The sequence below is a fragment of the Musa acuminata genome, chromosome BXJ2-8, assembly GCF_036884655.1.
Source record: "Musa acuminata AAA Group cultivar baxijiao chromosome BXJ2-8, Cavendish_Baxijiao_AAA, whole genome shotgun sequence".
Classification (NCBI taxonomy): Eukaryota; Viridiplantae; Streptophyta; class Magnoliopsida; order Zingiberales; family Musaceae; genus Musa; species Musa acuminata.
The window spans coordinates 30,171,834-30,192,500 of NC_088345.1; the positions used below are offsets into that span (position 1 = coordinate 30,171,834).

The 20,667-nt window shown below is 37.9% G+C and overlaps 1 protein-coding gene across 2 annotated transcripts in view; it reads right to left on the bottom strand.

Annotated features, from left to right (window-relative positions):
• The window catches only part of LOC103994871 (uncharacterized), a 49,428-nt gene extending 39,885 nt beyond the window's left edge, over positions 1–9,543 (bottom strand). For both annotated transcript variants that reach the window (XM_009415324.3, XM_009415323.3), the window contains exons 1-3: positions 9,208–9,543; positions 7,271–7,384; positions 1,073–1,320 (exon numbers count right to left, since the gene is read on the bottom strand). In XM_009415324.3, the coding sequence (XP_009413599.2) occupies positions 1,073–1,320; positions 7,271–7,346 (324 nt within the window). In that variant the 5' untranslated portion in view covers positions 7,347–7,384; positions 9,208–9,543. The remainder of the gene's footprint in view (positions 1–1,072; positions 1,321–7,270; positions 7,385–9,207) is intronic.
• Between the last annotated feature and the right edge of the window lie 11,124 nt (positions 9,544–20,667).

A 20,667-nucleotide genomic window follows, 5' to 3' on the forward strand; every position in this document is an offset into this window, starting at 1 on the left:
TAAACTTGTTTTTCTGTTTCCTTTGATGATTCATATATGTTGGAGCATTTTTCTATGTAAAAGGGTTTCTGAGCATTGTTAGTGCTAGATATTTTGTAGCATATTATTTCTTTTCTAATTGTTAATTCAATTTTGTACCTTCAAAATTTGTCATTTCAACTAGGTTGTGTCATTGCTAACAGAACACATTCCATGGAACCTATACATAAATTGCAGATACAAGTAATCAATGACAAGCGTAAAATTAAATTAAATTAATTCAACATTATAACTTTATGTCCACCGAAACTGAAAAGTCATGCAACTTCCATAGATCATTAGCAATTTAAATTTTAAGTGAACTTTGTTCCTCAATGTTGAATATCTCATCTAACAGTACACATGGTCTGGTAAGTTTGCAACCATGATAACTTCATAATATTGAAGCATTTTATCAACAAAGAAGAACTGTACAAGACAATACATAATATTTATGGGAGTTACATTTGCTTTTTTCTAGAGTACAGGTTGGGCCAAGTGTGACAATCATTGTGACAGAATTTGGAAGTTAGCCATATATAAGCAGTAACAATTTCCATCAAAGATATCTAATAAGTTAAAATATATTCCTCACACTAATTAAGGATCTTCCTTTAGGTTGTAGTTGTAGCAATGTTCCAAATTCATCTTATGTTACCCTTACTAAAACTAAATTAAAATCCAATAAAACCAGATGTACATGGATAACGTGCACAAAAATCTACAGATATGATACTAAAACTAAATTAAAATCCAACAAAATCAGATATACATGGATAATGCACAAAAATTCTACAGCAACAATTTGTCAGAAATATGTGAAAAATTAGGCATATTTCTACACTATGTAAGTTCCATGTCAGCACCCATCATATGGCTTAAGTAAACAAGAGCTGTTTAATATTCAGAAATATTCACTAGATACACAACCATGAATGACATGCAAGCAAACTTCAATTTGAAACCAACTGTGAATTATAAGTCAGATAAATTTAATTAAAGGTCTTACTACAAGCATGCCAAAGAAAGAGAGAAATAAATTGATTCTACTTACCAATCTTATTACAGTGTTTCTTCCAAACTCACCCCCATTATTAAATACATCATTAAGGGCACCAGGGAGAACTTTCCAGAATTCATTAATAAATTCCAGGCCTTTTCGCCTGCTGTTTTGCAAAATATCATTTGCTAGATATAGAAAGCAAATTCGCTGATCTCTTGGAGCGCAATAAAATTGACACTGCCATGTTTCCACAACCTGCTTTGCTTTGTTTCTATGGAAGATACACCAATGTGATAACGCTATTCAAGTTAAGTATACTTAAATTATGAGTGAGGATAATCATGCATACTGCAAATTATGCCTACACAAATATGAAATGAGAGAAAGAAATGAAGACTCTATCCTCACAACTGGACTAGAGAATATTCTTTCTATTACGGGCATAATCATAGCTTTTTTTCCCAAAAAGAGATGCACGCTCACAATTATGTGAAGCTTCTGGCTAAGAGTGAAATCTACTACCAATATGGAACAAATTTTAAATCTTCACTAGCACTATCTAACTTGATCTATTTGTATTTGGATCAACAAATTCAACATTAAGTAAACTAAAAATATGAATGATGCAAATTCATTAATTTCAATTATATGACAAAATAATAAATAAGCACAAAGGTGTTTGAAAATGCATCCAAAAGGAAGTTGTTAGGACTCTAGCTAGGAGAGTCCTAATTGAGAGGGACATTCATGTAAAACCTACCTAAGCCGACCCCTATTAAAGAGGTGAAGTGGCCGGCTAGGGTTAGGAGGTTATTTCTTAGAGAAAAATAAGGAGTTGTAAAGGAATAGGAGTCTTGAGTAGGAGTCCTATTAGGAATTGGATAGAAGTAGGAGTCCTATTAGGAGTTGGTTAGAAGTATGAGTCTTAAGTAAGAGTCCTATTAGGAGTTAGGGTTTAGAAGCCCTATAAATAGTTATGTATTCCACCTCTTTTGATAAGCAATAGATGAATCTTTTCTGCAGCCTTTGAGCAGCAACTTGGAGGGAGGAACCCCTATAGAGTTTCAAGGAGGCCGATCCCCTAAAGAGATCAACCCCAAGTTTAGAATCTGCAAAGGTTCTATCACCTGGTATCAGAGCAGCGTTCTTGGCGTCTCGCTGCCCTTCCACAACCATCCATAAACCCTCCACAACCATCCAAAGCAATTCCCACAATTGCTTAAAAGATCGTCGTCGAATTCCACCATCATCTCCACCACCGCAGATCATCCTTTGATCTCCCCGTGAATTGCAACAGGTTCTCGTTTCCTACCTTACTGCTGCTGCAATTTATTTATCCCTATCCGAAAATCCCAAAAAAAAAAAAAATTCGTTCCTATATTGCTGCAAATTTTCATCGTAAGTTGCTGAAATTTTTCGACGAGAATTCTGCTATCGCAACTTACACTAATTTTCTTGCTGTTACTGCCGAAATTTTCTTGATGGACATCCTTGCTATCATATAAACTGAGATATTGCTGTCAACTCTCTCCTCAAATCTCTCAAATTTTTTGTGGAGATTTCGTCGAGAAACCGCTGTTTCTTCGACGATAATTCTGCTCTTATAAGACAACACAATTCTGCAGCAAACTTCCACTGATTTCTATCAAACCTTTGCTACCATCTACCACAGATCCAAAACTTTCATCTACAGCCCTAAAACTCCACTAAACCACACCCTCAAACTGCACCCAAAATAGCCACAAAACAAGCCTAAACCGTAGCCTACATCCACCAATCCACCAACCCTTTCGACCATCACCTCTCTCAACCAATACATGCCCTTAACCCGACAACAAAAGAGAGATCATAACATCACAGATTTTGTGACTTATACTATGGCATATGAGGAGGTAATCAATGCTAAATTTGAAGCCTTCGAGGCGCGAATGGAGGATAAGATTCGGACGCTCTTTACCGAACTCAGATTGGGCCGACCACTAAACCCGAAGAAATCACATCAAGGAGAGAGCTTTGCCCAATCGCACCAAGTCCGAAGATATGACTTCCAAGAGAGGGGAAGCTCTATGACCAACCCCAACTATCCATGCATGAGAGTGGACTTCCCTAGATGGGAAGAAGGAGACCCGATTGGTTGGATCTCGCGCGCGGAGCGATATTTTCGGTACCATAAAACCGCGGATGCATCTATGGTGAAAATTGCAGCTATACATCTTGAAGGGGATGTTATACAGTGGTTTGACTGGTTTGAACATACTTATGGAGTCCTTTCATGGCAACAATTCAAAGAAGGACTGCTGATCCGCTTCAGACCAACTGATTACGAGAATACTGATAGACAACTAGCAAAGATCCGACAAACTTCCACCGTTCAGGAGTACCAAACCAGGTTTGAAAGGTTATCTAATCAAACTCATGATTGGTCTCAAAAACAGCTATTGAGGACTTTCATTGAGGGCTTGAAGCCGGAGATCCGAAGAGAAGTTAAAGCACGACAACCGTATACGCTTATGGCAGCCATCTCTTTCGCACGACATCAAGAGGAGCAATTGAACCAAGAAGCTCGAAGGACTAGGGTCGCTCCTCAACCAGTAATATTGAAGCCCTCAGCCCCCCCTACTATTGACCAAGTCCCTACACCAAAGAGGTTAACAAGAGAAGAGCTTCGGGAGCCATATGCGAAGGGGTTATGTTGGCATTGTGACGAGCCGTGGAGCCGTGAGTATCGTTGTAGTAAAGGGAGACTTCTTATGATTGAACCAATAGAAGAAGAGATCATTGAACATCCAGAAGAGAGCCTTGAACATGAAGAAGAAGATGCAGATAAAGAGCCACAACCGACCGAAGTTACGGTACATGCACTAGCCGGCTACTCAAACCCGCAAACGATGAAAGTTGGAGGCCTTCTCAAACAACAACCGATCACTTTTCTCATCGACACGGGCAGTATTAATAACTTTCTAAACAGTAAGGTTACTATCCAGATGGCCTTACCTATTGAGAATAGCAACAAGTTTGACGTTAAGGTCACCGATGGATGGATTTTGAAGTATGATCGTAGGCGCCCGCAAGTGAAACTGTTGCTAATCATGAGGCCTTACCAAGAGATAATTGCATATTTCTTCCTTCTCCCTCTTGATGATTATGAGGCCATGCTCATAATTAAATGGTTGACGACATTATGTGATATTTCTTGGAATTTTATGCAACTAATTATGAAATTTTACAGTAAGGAGAAACAGGTGATACTGAACGGGAAACGTGGGGGCGACGTAACGATGATTTACACACAACAAATGAAGAAGGTTTTGCATAAAGCATGCAGCAGATTTTTGGTACAACTTGAGCAGCAAACTAAGGGAGAGCCAATAGAATTTGAAGATCCAAACCTACTTCCTTTGCTTGCTGAATTTTCAGATATATTTGACGAACCGTACAACCTACCTCTTACCCGTCGGCATGATCATTATATAACGATTCTTTCAGGCAAACCTCCAGCAAATACTCGGCCATATCAATATCTACATCTCCAGAAGGATGAAATAGAAAGGATTGTAAAAGAGATGCTCAAAACAGGAGTTATTCGGCCAAGTTGCAACCTCTATTCTTCACCGGTGCTACTTGTACGCAAGAAGGACGGAACATGGCAAATATGCGTTGATTACCGAGCTCTCAATGGCATAACCATCAAGGACAAATACCTTATTCCAATAGCAGATGAATTGCTAGATGAAAGGGAGCACAAATCTTTACAAAGCTGGACCTTTGATCCGGGTATCATCAAATATGAGTGTGCGAAGAAGACATACCAAAAACCACCTTTTGAACACACAACAACCACTACGAATTTTTGCTTTCTTCAACAGAAGGTGGAATATCTTGGGCATATCATATCAGAGGAAGGTGTGACAGTGGACCCCTTCAAAATTGAAGCAATGCAAAACTGGCCTACCCCGAGAAACATAAAATTGCTACATGGCTTTCTGGGTTTAACAGGCTACTATCGTAAGTTCGTGAAAAACTATGGAAAGATCAATGCACCACTTACTTTCTTACTGGAAAAAGATGTCTTCCAATGGTTAGACAGAGCCTTCGCTGCCTTCGACAAACTTAAGGCAGCCATGACGACGACGCCGGTGCTAACACTACCATATTTCAACCGACCCTTCATTATTGAGGCCGACGCATTTGGAGTCGGAATTGGAGCCATTCTCATGCAAGATGGTCGACCACTCGCATACAATAGCAATGCATTATCTCCCTCCCTTCAAAATAAGTCAACATATGATAAGGAGATGCTCGTCATTGTGCGCGCAGCAACAAGGTGGAGACCCTACTTGATTGGTCAACGATTTCAAATTAAAACCGACCATAAAAGCCTCAAGTACTTTTTGGAGCGAAAGATATCATCCCTTGAACAGCAAAAATGGGTAACAAAACTTCTTGGATTTGATTATGAAATAACTTACAAAAAGGGGAAAGAGAATGTTCTTGCAGATGCGCTTTCGCAGCTAACCGAGCAAGCTGAAGTTTTGGCCATTTCACTTCCGACCAACGACTTCCTTGAGGATATTAAGATGGAATGGCAGGAAGATTCAAAGACTAGTAAAATTATAAAAAAATTGGAGGAAGCACCAAGCCCCATGGCTCATTACAATTGGGACTCAAAAGAATTACGCTATAAGGGACGTATTGTGCTTATGATAAATTCTACTTGCATCTTTACGAGCAGATTTTAGACAAAGTTATTCTATATGCAGGGTACTAAATTGAAAAAGAGTATGGCATATCACCCACAAACCGACGGCCAGACGGAAGTTGTAAATATGTGCTTGGAGACAGCCCAAAGCCACCCACCAAATATGACTACCCAAGGAGAACTTCTGACTCAGCCAAGTGTCATTATTGATCGACGGATCGTGACTGACGACGACGATCCACTACTGAATTGCTAATACAGTGGGCAAACCTACTAATAGAAGATGTCACTTGGGAGAACTATGATGACTTGAAGATCAAATTCTCAAAATTCATGAATCGTCAGCCTCGAGGACAAGGCTGATTTGAAGAGGGCGGGTTTGTTAGGACTCTAGCTAGGAGAGTCCTAATTGAGATGGACATTTATGTAAAACCTACCTAAGCCGACCCCTATTAAAGAGGTGAAGTGGCCGGCTAGGGTTAGGAGGTTATTTCATAGAAAAAAATAAGGAGTTGTAAAGGAATAGGAGTCTTGAGTAGGAGTCCTATTAGGAGTTGGATAGAAGTAGAAGTCTTGAGTAGGAGTCCTATTAGGAGTTGGTTAGAAGTATGAGTCTTAAGTAAGAGTCCTATTAGGAGTTAGGGTTTAGAAGCCCTATAAATAGTCATGTATTCCACCTCTTTTGATAAGCACTAGATGAATCTTTTCTGCAGCCTTTGAGCAACAACTTGGAGGGAGGAACCCCTATAGAGTTCCAAGGAGGTCGATCCCCTAAAGAGATCAACCCCAAGTTTAGAATCTATAAGGGTTCTATCAGAAGTCACATGAAGTGTTAACTTATTTCTCTCAATGGTGTTGTCTGAAGAAATTATAAAGTATAGAGCAATAATCGAATCAGTCTGATTCTGGTTTCAATAACCTACTAGATTGGTACAATATTAATATATTGGCCAGTATACTGATCCGCACAATCCAGTATCATTGGATTTGGATATGATAAAAAATAATAAATAATGAATGATTTTGTACCATTCTTGAGTTATATGTTTCAACATTAGTGCTTGATCGAACCAGTAAATATCAGTCTGCACCAAAATTTTAAAACTTGGGAGAGACAACTTTAGACAAATTTTACTAGACACATTGATTTATCATTAAAGATCATTTCAGTTATTCTCTTTTGTCATGACTACAAATATAAAAGCACCTGAATAGTGAGAATTTATATGATGGCTTATCTACTTTATTAAATCTCTCTTTTCATCATTAACTAAGAATGTGCCACCAGATACACATTTATTTCTATCTCTAAAAGCAACAACAAATAACACAATTTGTGGCTTTGCAAAGGTGCTCTTCTAATGGTCAACCTAGCACTATGGCAAGGCAACACATGACTACATTATACAGCCTGGGAAAACTTCTAAACATCATGAACATGAAGGTTAGTTCATTAACTGTAAGCTACAAACAACACCAGATATTACAAGTACTACACTGCTATAGTTGACTTGCCAAATGAGTTTACATCAATGAAAATGGAAGGATACTCTCTATACTCTGTTGTGTGCTGTTGAGCTTGACAAGCTTGTCGACCAAAATCTGCCCATTAAACGAACTGTTCATTGTTCCTGCCCTATATTTTGAAAGTTAAATATGACAACCTGCAAATATGGGTAGATCAAATAAAAAGCATATCAACATGAACTCTTAGTAAACATGTATGTACTTCTTAAATAAATTCAATAAGAAAGAATTTAAACCAAATCAAGCCAGTTTAAACCAGCATATCAACAGCATTTAACAACAATGCTCTTATAAAACCTCCAAAACCAAAACACACCATGCCACTTAAATCATGTTTTCAGAAGGTCTCCTTCAAGAAACCAATTGGAGCACAGATCATTATCAGAATCATCTTCTATAGGGGCCTTTGCAATTAGCAAAGACACTTTAATCATAGACCAACCAAGCCAAAGAGAAGTTAATAATTCCATGATGCCTTCTCTATTTATATTCTTCTTACAATAATGGATATCCATTGGATTTTTTGGAAGTCTTACAATGCTGCCTAATCTTACAATAATTGATGTCAATTTGTCCACCTATAAGTGAACTATGAAGATGTTCCATATACCTTGCTATTATAAATCTCATGTAGTATTTACAGCCTTGCCTCAAAGCATTGATACAAGAGATCCCCGACTTGACTACTAACTACTTGAAGATAACTTGTTCTGCAAGTTCATAATGCTGCCCATCAAGCATGAACATGGACATAGGACTCAAACACAACACGACAAGAATACACACAAATGGCAAATCTTACAGAAGTAGGACACAAGATGACATGCACATCGAAATGAAGGCATGCTTTGATACATTATTGCGAATTTAAACTGTATATAGCAAATTATGATCATCAAATGTTAAACTGAAGAGAAGCATTACAACAATTATATAAGCAGCAAATGTTCACAAAATCACTTCGAACCCAAACATAAAACATTGAGTAAATTATAAATCCAAATCGTGTACATATTGCCATATGTTTAACACATCCTGAAGTCATTTTTAAATGACTTAAATGTCCCCTACTCATTAATAATTTTAAGTATAGATGGTAAAAGAATCCTAATATATTCTGAACTATCCAGCACTTGTCCAGAAGTGTTCCACATGTATCAATGCCCAACATGCATATGACACAGAAACAACAGGCATTATTTGGAAGTGTTTATGCTTCATAAAAAGCTGCTGAGTAGGTTAATAATTAGCAGCCAAAAGCTTCTATGCAGTTGTGAAGGAAGCTCCTAGATACTATGCTACATAAAAGCTTCCCTTCCACAATATTTAAGTCATTTCCATATATTTTACATGCATCCTTCTTCATGTATATCAAATATTTGATGCATCCAGCGTATCATGAAATAATCAGATTCAACAGTAGAGATAAAAGGTTTGCAGATTTATCTTTACTTACACAACAAGTAGAATAATACCACTAAGACAACCCACAAAAAGATAGGTAACAAGCTCAGATGGTAAACATTCAACCTCTAATGAATCTGACAACTGTTTTATAATGAGGTCAACTTTACTGCCCCAAGTGAATAGGTCAAAGTTACCCTTTTTCAGTATATCTAAAGCAAATCAAGTCCTAATTATTAAGCTAAGTAAGTCAAAGTTACTTTTCAGTATATCTAAAGAAAATCAAGTCCTGATTATTGAGCTAAATAATCAAACACCAAATAAACTTGAAAGTATATCATGCCGAAAGACTCCAAAATAAAATGTCAAAACTGGTACTTTCCACGAAAGATATCACTCACCACCATTGATATTAAAACTAAAGATAAAAAGAAACCTCTTTTACAAGAGGATTACTAAGAATTCGCATACAAACATAAAACTACAAAAGAAACTAGTTCAACAGAAAACGAAGGAGAACAGAACCCTCGATCCACAAAACCACAGGCAATCCGACCTGCAGAATCTATTGCGGCCTGGCGAGGCTAGAGTAGCCTGTCGAGGAAAGAAAAAGCCCAGTGGATCGACGCATTCTCCTCCTGCGCTTCTTCACGATATCCAAAGGTGGGTCGGGGGAGGAAGAATTAGGGCTCCTCGCGTCTTAATTAGTTCCCCTTCTTTGTTACGGAGAGGGAAATAATTCGCTACTTCGTCTTTGTCAGTGACAAAACAACTACTTGCCACTCTGCTCGAAGACGCCTGTGGGTTTTGACGTCGCGAAGGCAAGGGAATGCGAAGGGAACGGATTCAAGTCGGGCTCCAAAAGACTTGTGAGATAAGACCATCGACTTGTCCGTGCTCCTCCCCCTTTCCTTTCTTCTTACCATGGTTCCCTTCTTTTATCTTCCTAAAATAGCCTTACGTGTTCCAAATCATCGTCATCAACGCGGGGGTGAAAATGGGTAATGTCCGACAGCAGCCGAATAATACTCCGACGGGGCCCGTGTTCGGTAGTCGGATCCGTATCTGGGCCGAATCCGGATTCGGATTCATAGGCCTAGTAGCCATGCTTTCTAGATATAAAAAACGAATTTGTTTTGGACGAATTTTGGGAAGGAAAACAAAAAACAAAAAAAAGACCACCTACCCTTTGTCTCTCTTTTCCCCGTCCTTTTTCTATAGATCGATCCGCTGGATGAACCAGTCCAATACTATAATACAGTATAAAAATATACATAAATTCTTTAGAAAAGCCTTTTATTTTATGAAATTCTCAATAAACATTCTCATTTCCAAATATTTCAACGGAGAGTCTCAAATTTTTAAAATGACAAAAAATAATCTTCAATCACCTTTTACTTTTTTTCTCTTAAAAAGTTAAATCCTCTCTATCTCTTTCCCCTTTCAAATTCACTATATTGATGATTTAAAAATGACCAATCAATTGAATTGATTGAACCAACCAAAAACTTTAACCAATTTAAAATGAATAATATAAAATAATTTAATAATATATCAATTGATATTAAAAAATAAAAAATACTTTAAATCATCAAAAAAGATTATAAATAATAAATTTAAAAATAATATTATTAACTATAAAATGAAGAATAATATAATAACAATATTTATATATTTTAAAAAATATAAAATATAAAAACATTTCTATATTTAATAAATCTTCAACATAAATTTGAAAAGGTCTACCATTACTTTTCATTTTTAAGCCATAAAAATTGATTTCAACCCTTGAATGGTTAAATAACCCAAAAAAAAATACTACAATGTGCTTTAAAAATATCTTTAAAATAACTTCTAAATATCTTTGAAACTTATTGAAAAAGTGTGGTCCAAAAAAACATGATTTAGACTCACTTATACTGTTTTGGGGGCAATTCTGTAACCCAGTTAAAACCTAGCCAAAACAAGTTAAAACTTTTCAGGAAACCTTTGAATTACTCTCATAGCAATAAAAAATATATAACTTTTTCTATTTTAAAATTTTTGTTTGATATTTTTAGATTATAAATATTCCGAATTTTTCTTTTTTTATTTTAATAAAAGTTGATAAAATGTCATGTTTCATTCAATATTTTATAACATTTGAACTTATAAATAGGCTTAGAATCTATTCTGAAAGTGTGGTCCCAAAAAACCATAATTTACACTCACTTATATTCTTTTTAAGCAATTCAAACACTGTATAACTGGGTCAACAACACAAGATAAAACTTTCAAGGAAACTTTGCTTCCATGTGGACAAAAATATAGTTTTTCCTATTTTCAAAATTTTATTTGATATTTCTGATATTTTTTACATCAGATTTTGATAATGAAACCAATTGATAAGTGTTTATGATTTGATATGAGTTTTGAGTGACATAGGATGTTTTGATCAGGGAGAGACAATTAAAGCAGGAAGAATCATGTTAGGCCGGAGGAAAACATGTTAGAAAATTGGACGTCGGGTCGGATGATCGATCGACGTATCGATAGAAGGCTTCAGGCCATGGATTCGGACATCGAGTCGAGAAGAGTGGATATTGTGCCAAGGATATCGGAGTTGCGGAAGTCAACTAGCTGATTAGGCAATAGGCAGCAAGAGAGGACAATGCGTCGAAGAATCGGACGAAGCGTCGATGGACCAATGACATGCCGGACGACATGATTCATGCTTAGTAATAATTGTCTAGATCATAGTGTGTTTTTATGTGTGTAAGATTAACTACAATAGCAAGGCATAAAGCAAAATGAAGTCTCGGAGTCAAGAACGCGATTTTGTTGGGAGTTCGAGAGTTCGTCGGAAGTCCGGACGTTCGTCAGAAGTTCTACCGAAATCAGCCGAGAAGTCCAGGAGCTTACCAAAGAAGCTCATTAGAACTCGCAAAGAAGATCGTCATGAAGTCCAGAAGCTTGCCAGGAGTCCATTGGAACATTGCCGGGAGTTCGTCGGAAGTTCGCCGGAAGATCGTCGGAAGCTCGCCGAAAGAGCAATTGACATACCAAAACTAGAATGCTCAGAATGTCTTAGGAATCGTAGTTAGCAAATAATTAGAGTTGGGATTGGGAGGTAATCCCATCAACTCTGTTAGGGGCTAACTGGGCCCGAAGTTGAGATGGTTTGGGCCAGATTCAAGGCCCAACCAGGATGCTGATAGCCTGGCCAGTGGTGGCATCGCTTGGGAGACTCAGTCTCCCAAGTGGATGGGCGATGATACCGCCCAGACTAGGCGGTGGTACTACTAGCAGTAAATGCTGCCAGTGATGGTACCGCCCCTATTAGGAGGTGGTACTGCTAGAGCTCGGTCTCTGAGCTCTGTCAAGCGGTGGTACCACCTAGATTGGGCGATGGTACCGCCTAGTGTCAGGATGCCAAGCAGTGGTACCACCCATACCTAGGAAACCTGGGATGAGATGTTTTTAGGCTCTAAGTTTAAATCAACTTGATGCCTATAAATACCTCTCTCATCCCTGATTAAGATACATAAGACTTGAGAGTAAATATAGAAAGAAACGCTACTACAATCTTGTGTGAACTCCTCTCAAAAGTTCTAAGTGTTAGAATAGTTTGAGAGAGGAGTAAGTGAGGATATAAGGGTTATCTCCTAAACCCGATAAAAGGAGAATCGAATTGTAAAAGGTGGCTAGTCTTTGCATATTGAAGGAAGACCGATAGTAGATGCCGGTAGCCTCAACGGAAGAAGAATCGGCGGAGTGGATGTAGGTCATGACGACTGAACTACTATAAAAATCTGGTTTGCCTTTACTTTGAGCAATTTACTTTAAACTGCAAACTGCCTTCTCATTACTTGTTACGCTCTTCTTATTGCCTTCAAAGTTAAGCATTTCTGAAATTGATTTTTATCATATGAAACGAAGATTTTTTCAGAACCGACATGATTTTACCATAGCACTAATTCACCCCCCGCCCCCCCCCCCCCCCCCCCCCCCCTTCTTAGTGCCGACTCATTCCTAACAGTTGGTATTAGAGCCTCGTATTTCTCATTTGGTTTAACACCCAAGAGAAATGGCTCTTTTCGGCTTTCAAGAGGGTCACTATCTCATTCGTACTCCCTTGTTCAATGGGACGGACTACATATATTGAAAAACTCGAATGAGAGTTTTCTTGATTTCGTTGGATTTGAATTTATGGAATATTGTCGAAAGCGGTTTTCAAATGTCTTCTCTTCCAATGAACCATTGGAATGATTTGGAGAAGAAGACTTTTTCTTTAAATGCTAGAGCTATGAACGCTCTATTTTGCGCTTTGGATAAAACTGAGTTTAATCAGGTTTCTACTTACGAAACGACTTTTGAAATATGGCACACTCTCGAAATCACACACGAAGGTACGAGTAGAGTAAAAGATTCTAAAGTCAATCTTTTAATGCTTGATTTTGAACTTTTTCGAATGAAGCCAAGTGAAACTGTTGTTGACATATACACCCATTTTACGGGTGTCGTCAATGAGTTAAAAACACTTGATAGAAGTTTTTCGGATTTTGAACTCGTTAACAAGATTTTATGATTATTTTTTAAAAATTGGGATTCGAAAATAACGACAATACAAGAATCAAAGAACTTGAACCATTTTCTAATTGAAGAACTTATAGAGTCTTTGATGACCTATGAAATGACGTGCAATGTATGTGAAGAACTTGAGAACCATCTTCCAAAAAACAAGAAGGATTTCAGACTTAGAACAATTGAAGACTACTCAAGCATAAGCTCAAGTGATTATGAACTTGAACTTCTCATGAAATTTTTAAAACAAGAATAAAAAATTAAAAATTTACTTAAAAAGAAGAAGAAGAATGTGACTTTGGACGAATCGAGCTCATCCGAAGACAAGAAGAAAATCAATAAAGGCGAGGTGGCAAACTACGCCTTAATGACATTCGACAATGAGGTAAACAACTCAAACGAAACTCCTTTAATTTATTTCGAAATTATATAATATTTTTCATGAGTTGTTCTTAAATTAGTTTAGAAAAATTATATTTTTTTTAATTGCATCTTTAATAAAAATGTAAAAATAAAATCGGATCATGCTTACCTTTCTAATGATTTTAAAAATAATGATAAAAATTATATATTTTATAATAAACAAAAAAAATATTTTTGATTAAAAATGCCTTATGAAGTCATGTTTGATTTGAAGTAATATCATACTTAATGAGTGTATCTTTTGAAATTATGCATGATAATTCTTGCGATTTATGGATTATCGATTTTTACCATAATGAAAGTGGCTTTTTCGATTTTAAAAAGGATACATGTCTTGATTTGGCATAAATGACAAAGGCATGCTTATATAAAATAATGTAAGTATCATACTTGATGGTTTTATATTTAATTAAGCATGATGATTTGAAGAAATGATGATTTTATATTTTAAACTTATGCATGATAGTTTTTGTGATCTTTTGAAAGTTCTTTTTTGGTGTTAATGAATGATGCATGGGTTTGGCATAAAAGAAAAGAACATACATGTATGAAATCAATTAATAAGTTGAAACAAAAAGAGGAAAGCACTTTTCTTGAAAACTTCTCAATCCCTACCTTATCAATTTTTCACTAAGAGATCAATAAAATTATTTATGCCATTTTGAATCTCTTGAAAGAAATATTGAGATTTTGATGGTTTTGATGATTTGAATTTGAATGAGTTTTATCAAAATCATGATCTTGATTCCTTGACATTTACAAATTAAGATTTATTATGAATCAAGATCTCTTCTTTGTACTCCTACGATTTTTCTTAGTATTTTACTAAAGAGGAGAATTTCTATGTGAATCATAAGATTTTATATGCATGAATTAATATCTTGTTCTCCTACAAGATTGAATGAATTTTATCTATATCATGATTTCTTAATAATTCTTTTCGTTATTTATTTAAGAGGAGATTTATTAAAATGAATCATGGTTTCTCTTGATTTCTTAGAATTATAACTTGAAAATTCTTTTTATAAATCAAGATTGTCTACTATGATTCTTTCTTTTCGCTATTTGAGTTATCCAAAAAGAATCATAATATGTCTCTTGATATTCATAATTTGTCTTCATAATTTGTATATCTTATCACCAAAATTCTCTTGATATTTTTCATATGATGATATGAAATTATGCATGACATAATCATGAATTTATGTTGATGCAAACAAATGAGAAGTTATGATCATGCATGATAGGATGTAATATAATTTGACATTTAGATACCATCATGATTTGAAATGCTATGATTTGTTACCAAAATGATGTAGCATGAATGCACGAATATCATGTATGATCTGCCCATGACGATTGATTTATTTGTCATGCATGAAGTAAGGATACCATATGCAAAGTTTTAAAATTGTGCATGTTGTAAATTGAAACCATAATGATGCACAAACATATTGAAATAAGATTGATACTTTATCTTTGTCATGCTTTGAAAATTATTGTAAAGGGAAAAGAACTACAACATTGTATTCTTCCCTTGTTTTTGACAATGACAAAGGGGGAGCAAATTTTGCTAGTTTACTCATCTCAAAAAGATGCAAAAATCTTGCCAACTTTCATATGTGTAAAATTTGCTAGCTCACAAATTGCAAGGAGAAAAACTTGCTTGCTTACTAGCATATCTAAAGAGAAGCAAAAATTGTAAATGTACATATCGCAAAAAGATGCAAAACTTATTAGCTTGCTTCATGTAAAACATTGTATCCTACTAGCTTGTTATCTTGCATTATTTTTCAAAAAAACTTGCTAGGCTTCATACTTCAAAGAGAAGTAACACTTGTTAAATTGCTAGCTTGCATGTTGTAAAATAATGTAAAATTTTACTAGCTTGCACTTTACAAAGGAAGCAAAAATGACACTTCTCAAAAGAGAAGAAAGAGCTTGCTATCTTGAACATCACCAAAAAATTGATAGATTGCCTATCTTAAGAAACAAAAATACAAACTTGCATAATTTGCTATCTTTCACATCTTTAAAATTAATGATGATTTAATGATTATGTATGTTGTAAAGTGATGCTAAATTTGCTAGCTTGTATGATGATAAAATTGAATATTATGATTATATTGCAATGATTTGAACTTCTATGTCCAAATACTTGATAGTTGTAACTTCTCCTTTTTGTTGATGACAAAGGGGGAGAAGTATGATTATGTTATGCATGATGATGTATTGCAAATATGCATGATGATATTTGCAATGACTTAAATTCAGCTTGAATTCAAAGTTTTATCAATATGGTATATTGATAGGGGGAGTTAAGGTTAACTCCGTCATCAATAGATTGTCATAATAAAAAAAGGAGAGATTGTTGAATCTCATATTTTGATAATGAAACAAATTGATAAGTGTTTATGATTTGATCTGCGTTTTGAGTGACGCGAGATACTTCGATCAAGGAGAGACAATTAAAGTAGGAAGAATCATGTTGGGCTGGAGGAAAACATGTCAAAAAATTGGACGTCGGGCCGGAGGATCAATCGACATATCGATAGAAGGCTTTGGGCCATGGATTCGGGCATCAGGCAAAGAAGAGCGGATATTGCACCAATGATATCGGAGTTGCAGAGGTCAATTGGCTGATTGGGCAATAGGTCACAAGAGAGGATGATACACCGAAGAATCGGACGAAGTGTCGATGGACCAATGACATGCCGGACGATATGATTCATGCTTAGTAAAAATTGTCTAGATCATAGTATGTTTTTATGTGTGCAGGATTAACTACAATAGCAAGACATAAAGCAAAATGAGGTCTCGGAGTTAAGAACGCGATTTCATCGGGAGTTCGAGAGTTCATCGGAAGTCCGAACATTCATAAAAAGTTTTACCGAAACCAATCGTTAAGTCCAGGAGCTTGCCAAAGAAGCTCATCGGAACTCGCCAAGAAGATCGTTGTGAAGTCCAGGAGCTTGTCGGGAGTCTGCCGGAACATTGTTGGGAGTTCATCAGAAGTTCGCCGAAAGATCGCTAGAAGCTTGTCGGAAGACCAATTGACATACCGGAACTAGAATGCTTAGAATATGTCTTAGGAATCGTAGTTAGCATATAATTGGAGTTGGGATTGGGAGGTAATCCCATCAACTATGTTAAGGGCCAACTAGGCCCGAAGTTAGGCTGGTTTGGGCCGAATTCATGGCCCAACCAGGATGTTGAAAGCTTGGCCGACAGTGGCACCGTCTAGGAGACTTAGTCTCCCAGGTTGTCACGGATAAAGTTCTAAACAGGATGTTTGATGTAGTACTTATGTATATATGTGTCTTTCTGTTTGTTCATGCTTTGCACAGCATGTAGAGGAACGGTCGAAGGCTTAACAATCCCATTTTAGTTGGGTTTGGTGGCCTTCTTAGGCTTGTAAATAAAGATCATGTCATGTAGACACTTGTGAGAGATATTCGGTCTGTAGTGAACCATTTTGACCCTTTGTTGTGCAACCGTTCAGAGCTTGTAAAGTCTGTTTGTAATTTGCATTGTCTATGAAGTGTTTTCAGAAATGTTTGCTTGTGGATCCTAATTGAGGTGTTTTCTCTAACCAATTTTCTCTTTTGTAGGTCTTAAGGGACCATGGGAGGTTTCGGGGAGGCTGGCCATTGCAGACAGACATACAAGGGTGCCACACGACTTAGGCAAAACCAGTTAAGTCTGTGATAGATAGTATTAGAGCGGGACAAGCGCTCATAGAAACACTTGGCATGAAAATGTGGGGACCCTAGCGGGGTTGCGTTGAGGGCAGTTAGTACATGCGCGACCGTTTGGGGGAAAACAGGCATGGAGATATAGGGAAAAGGAGTCATTTAGAGGAGCGGGCATTTGAGATTGGTATTCAGAGGAATGACCAAACCCTTTGGACAAGAGGCACCACGAGAACAAGAAAGCTTGGAAGAATGCGGAGCGCACAAATGTTGGGATGACTGAGTTTGAGCTACAACTTAACGTTGACAACAATATTTGATGGTACTCAATGCAAGCTAGTGTTGGGAAATCATGGGGGGCGATATCATATGCGCAGCGGAAGAACAAGAAAATAAAAATCCCCGATTTCCAAAAAGATGTTCGTCGTCGTGCGAAGATTGGTGCGCAAAAATCCGCAAAACACAAAACTGCGTATAGAGATTGTTTTACCTAGGGAGATCGTATATCCCTGTTTCCTTGCAGATCCTTAGGAGAGGGTGAAGGAGGTCAAGCGTCCTCCTCTCTAGCGGTGATCCACATAGCAGGGTTGCGACGACCCTCCTCAAAACTCCAGGCTTACTCTGAGGTGGAGAGGGAGAGGAGAATAGGAAAGGCAAGCAAAGACTCTAGCCTATGAGGCTGTGAATCCCTCCTATTTATAGAGATCTCGTGTCAAACCCTAATGGGTCCTTCCCTAGTGGGTATTGGATCTGCATCCAATAAGACAAGGGCTCCGTCGGATATCTCATATCCGAACCTCTACTCATCGCAATGCCTACCATATGTGTGTGACCCTCTAGGCCCAATATCGAGCTGGCCGTGAGTCATACCTGTCAGAACTCCTTCTAACTCAGTGAATTATTATCTCTGTAATAATTCACTCGACTCATCGACTACGGACGTACTAGGCCACTACGCCGTAGTCCCCAGACGATACAGGGGAATCCAATCCATTGGACCTGTCTGTCCTCAATTACCATGTACCTATAGTCCCTCATCCATCTAATATCCCAGAGACCGTATATCGAGCATGGTGTTGTCAGACCTATACGGTTTCTACTCAAGTCTCGCTCTAGTCGGATTCTCCCGGAGAACTCTTTCTCTCTCAACCCGAATAACCCTGGCTAGGGATTTGTCTGAGCAAGAACACATGGGATATTCCTCTCATGACGCCGAGAGTGGATGATCCTCTATCGACACTCAATAGCCCTCGTAAAGTCAACTACCACTCCCAATGACCAACTGTACTAGATCTGGGACAGCCAAACCTATAAGTCTGGTATTAAAGAGTGGAGCACTCATACAGGACATCCTTGGTGTCTCAAGTCTAAGGACCAAATACACCACTAGGACTATAGAATCGCTGTCTGACAATAAGGCATCATCAACCATCCAGCATTCCGTAAGCGGATCAATCAGTGAACTCATTCTCCAATGAGCACCTGTACTGTATCCCTAGTGTCCCTACACGAGCAGCTATGAGACCAGCTGCATCCATCATATGGACGGGTATACAGCACACCAGTCTATCCGGTTATCACGATGTCCCTCTCGAGTAACCTATGACCAGGATTATTTAGGATATGTGTTTAAAGGTGAATCGATCTCATTATCGTGATCTCATCACAATCCGATTCCCATTGCACAAATCCAAGGACATCACAATATATATATGCATTTATGCAATAGTTATAAAGTGATATACGCCAAAATATAATAAGTAAAAAGATTCTGTATCAAGTCACACGTGCCATCACTCACGTGATTGACTTCCTGGGCACCTATGACTAGTAACTAGGCGCTTAGTAAAGGATGATACCATGCAAAGTGGAATGAGTTGCTCAATGATCGAAAGAGTTATGCAAAGCTCACAGAGGTGAGGGAAATTGCTAACTCAAAGAATTTGATACTCATGCATAGGCTTGTATGCGGATAATGGAATATTCACGGCCATCCCAAGGCGACCGAAACTCGACGCCATGGAGCATTGAATCTTTCTCTTTGGCATGTGAAGGATACGTCCGTAGGAGGCTGAAGTGTGCAGCAAGTTCAACATATTGCTAGGCCTTGAGTGGTGCAGTGGGGGCTGTATTAATGTGGAGTCATAATCTAGGAAGTGCGTTTGCAGACGACAGAACAATGCATAGTTTGTTCAGCAAATCAGAGTAGTCCGAAGGGGATAGTGGTCTCTGAAATTTTCGGAGAGAAAGAAGCGAAGAGAAATATTGCTCCAATGGGACAGTTATCCAAGAGGGATAGATTTTGGTTTCTCCAAAGAGAGAATCATGTGTAACAGACCGCGCATGTTGAGGAGGAGTACCTCAACAAACAATAACTCCACGAAGCTCAATGGACCGAGCAAGCGGCGATGAGTTGTCGTATGATCTCGCTTGAGAGAATGCATTGGTGGATGCATTACGAGATCAAGTGGGGGAGCGACCCAAAGCAACACAAATGAAGGTACACTTGGAGTTGATATGGAGATTGGACTAAAGGGAGGGCTGACCTGTGGAATGGTGGGCGCGAGGGCCACCATCAACTCAATGCAAAAATGAGGAGCGGAGCAACTTGGGTGTAACTTGGTGAAGTACCTTCAATGCAAAAATGAAGGCACAATGCTTTCCTTAGATAGAGGTCAAGGACATGAACTCTTGCAGAGGCAAGCGCAGGATCATATTGTTCCATAGGTCCTTCATTTTGACGGAGCGGACTCATCTTGCATGGTGCCAAAGACGAAGGGAGCTTCTGGGCAAATGCACCTTATCTCGGAGAACATCACATGCGCAGTGAAAGAACAAAAAAAATAAAATCCCTAATTTCCCAAAAAGATGTTCGTCGTCGTACGAAGATTGGTGCAAAAAATCTGTGAAACAAACTGCGTATAGAATATATTGTGTTACCTAGGGAGATCATATATCTCTGTTTCCTTGCAGATCTCTAGGAGAGGGTGAAGGAGGTCAAGCGTCTTCCTCTCTAGTAGTGATCCACACAGTAGGACTACGACGACGCTCCTCAAAACTCCAGGCCTACTTTGAGGTGGAGAGAGGGAGGAGAATAGGAGAGGCAAGCAAAAGCTCTAGCTTATAAACCATTGAATCCCTCCTATTTATAGAGGTCCCCTATGAAACCCTAATGGATCCTCCCCTAGTGGGTATTGGATTTGCATCCAATTACCCAAGCCTTTTATATTAGTGGATCTCTATCCAAAAATCTCTCATGGGCTCTTATTAGATCTCGTCCATGGGATCCAATAATTTAGGGGCTTATTGGATATCCAATAAGATAGGGACTCCGACGG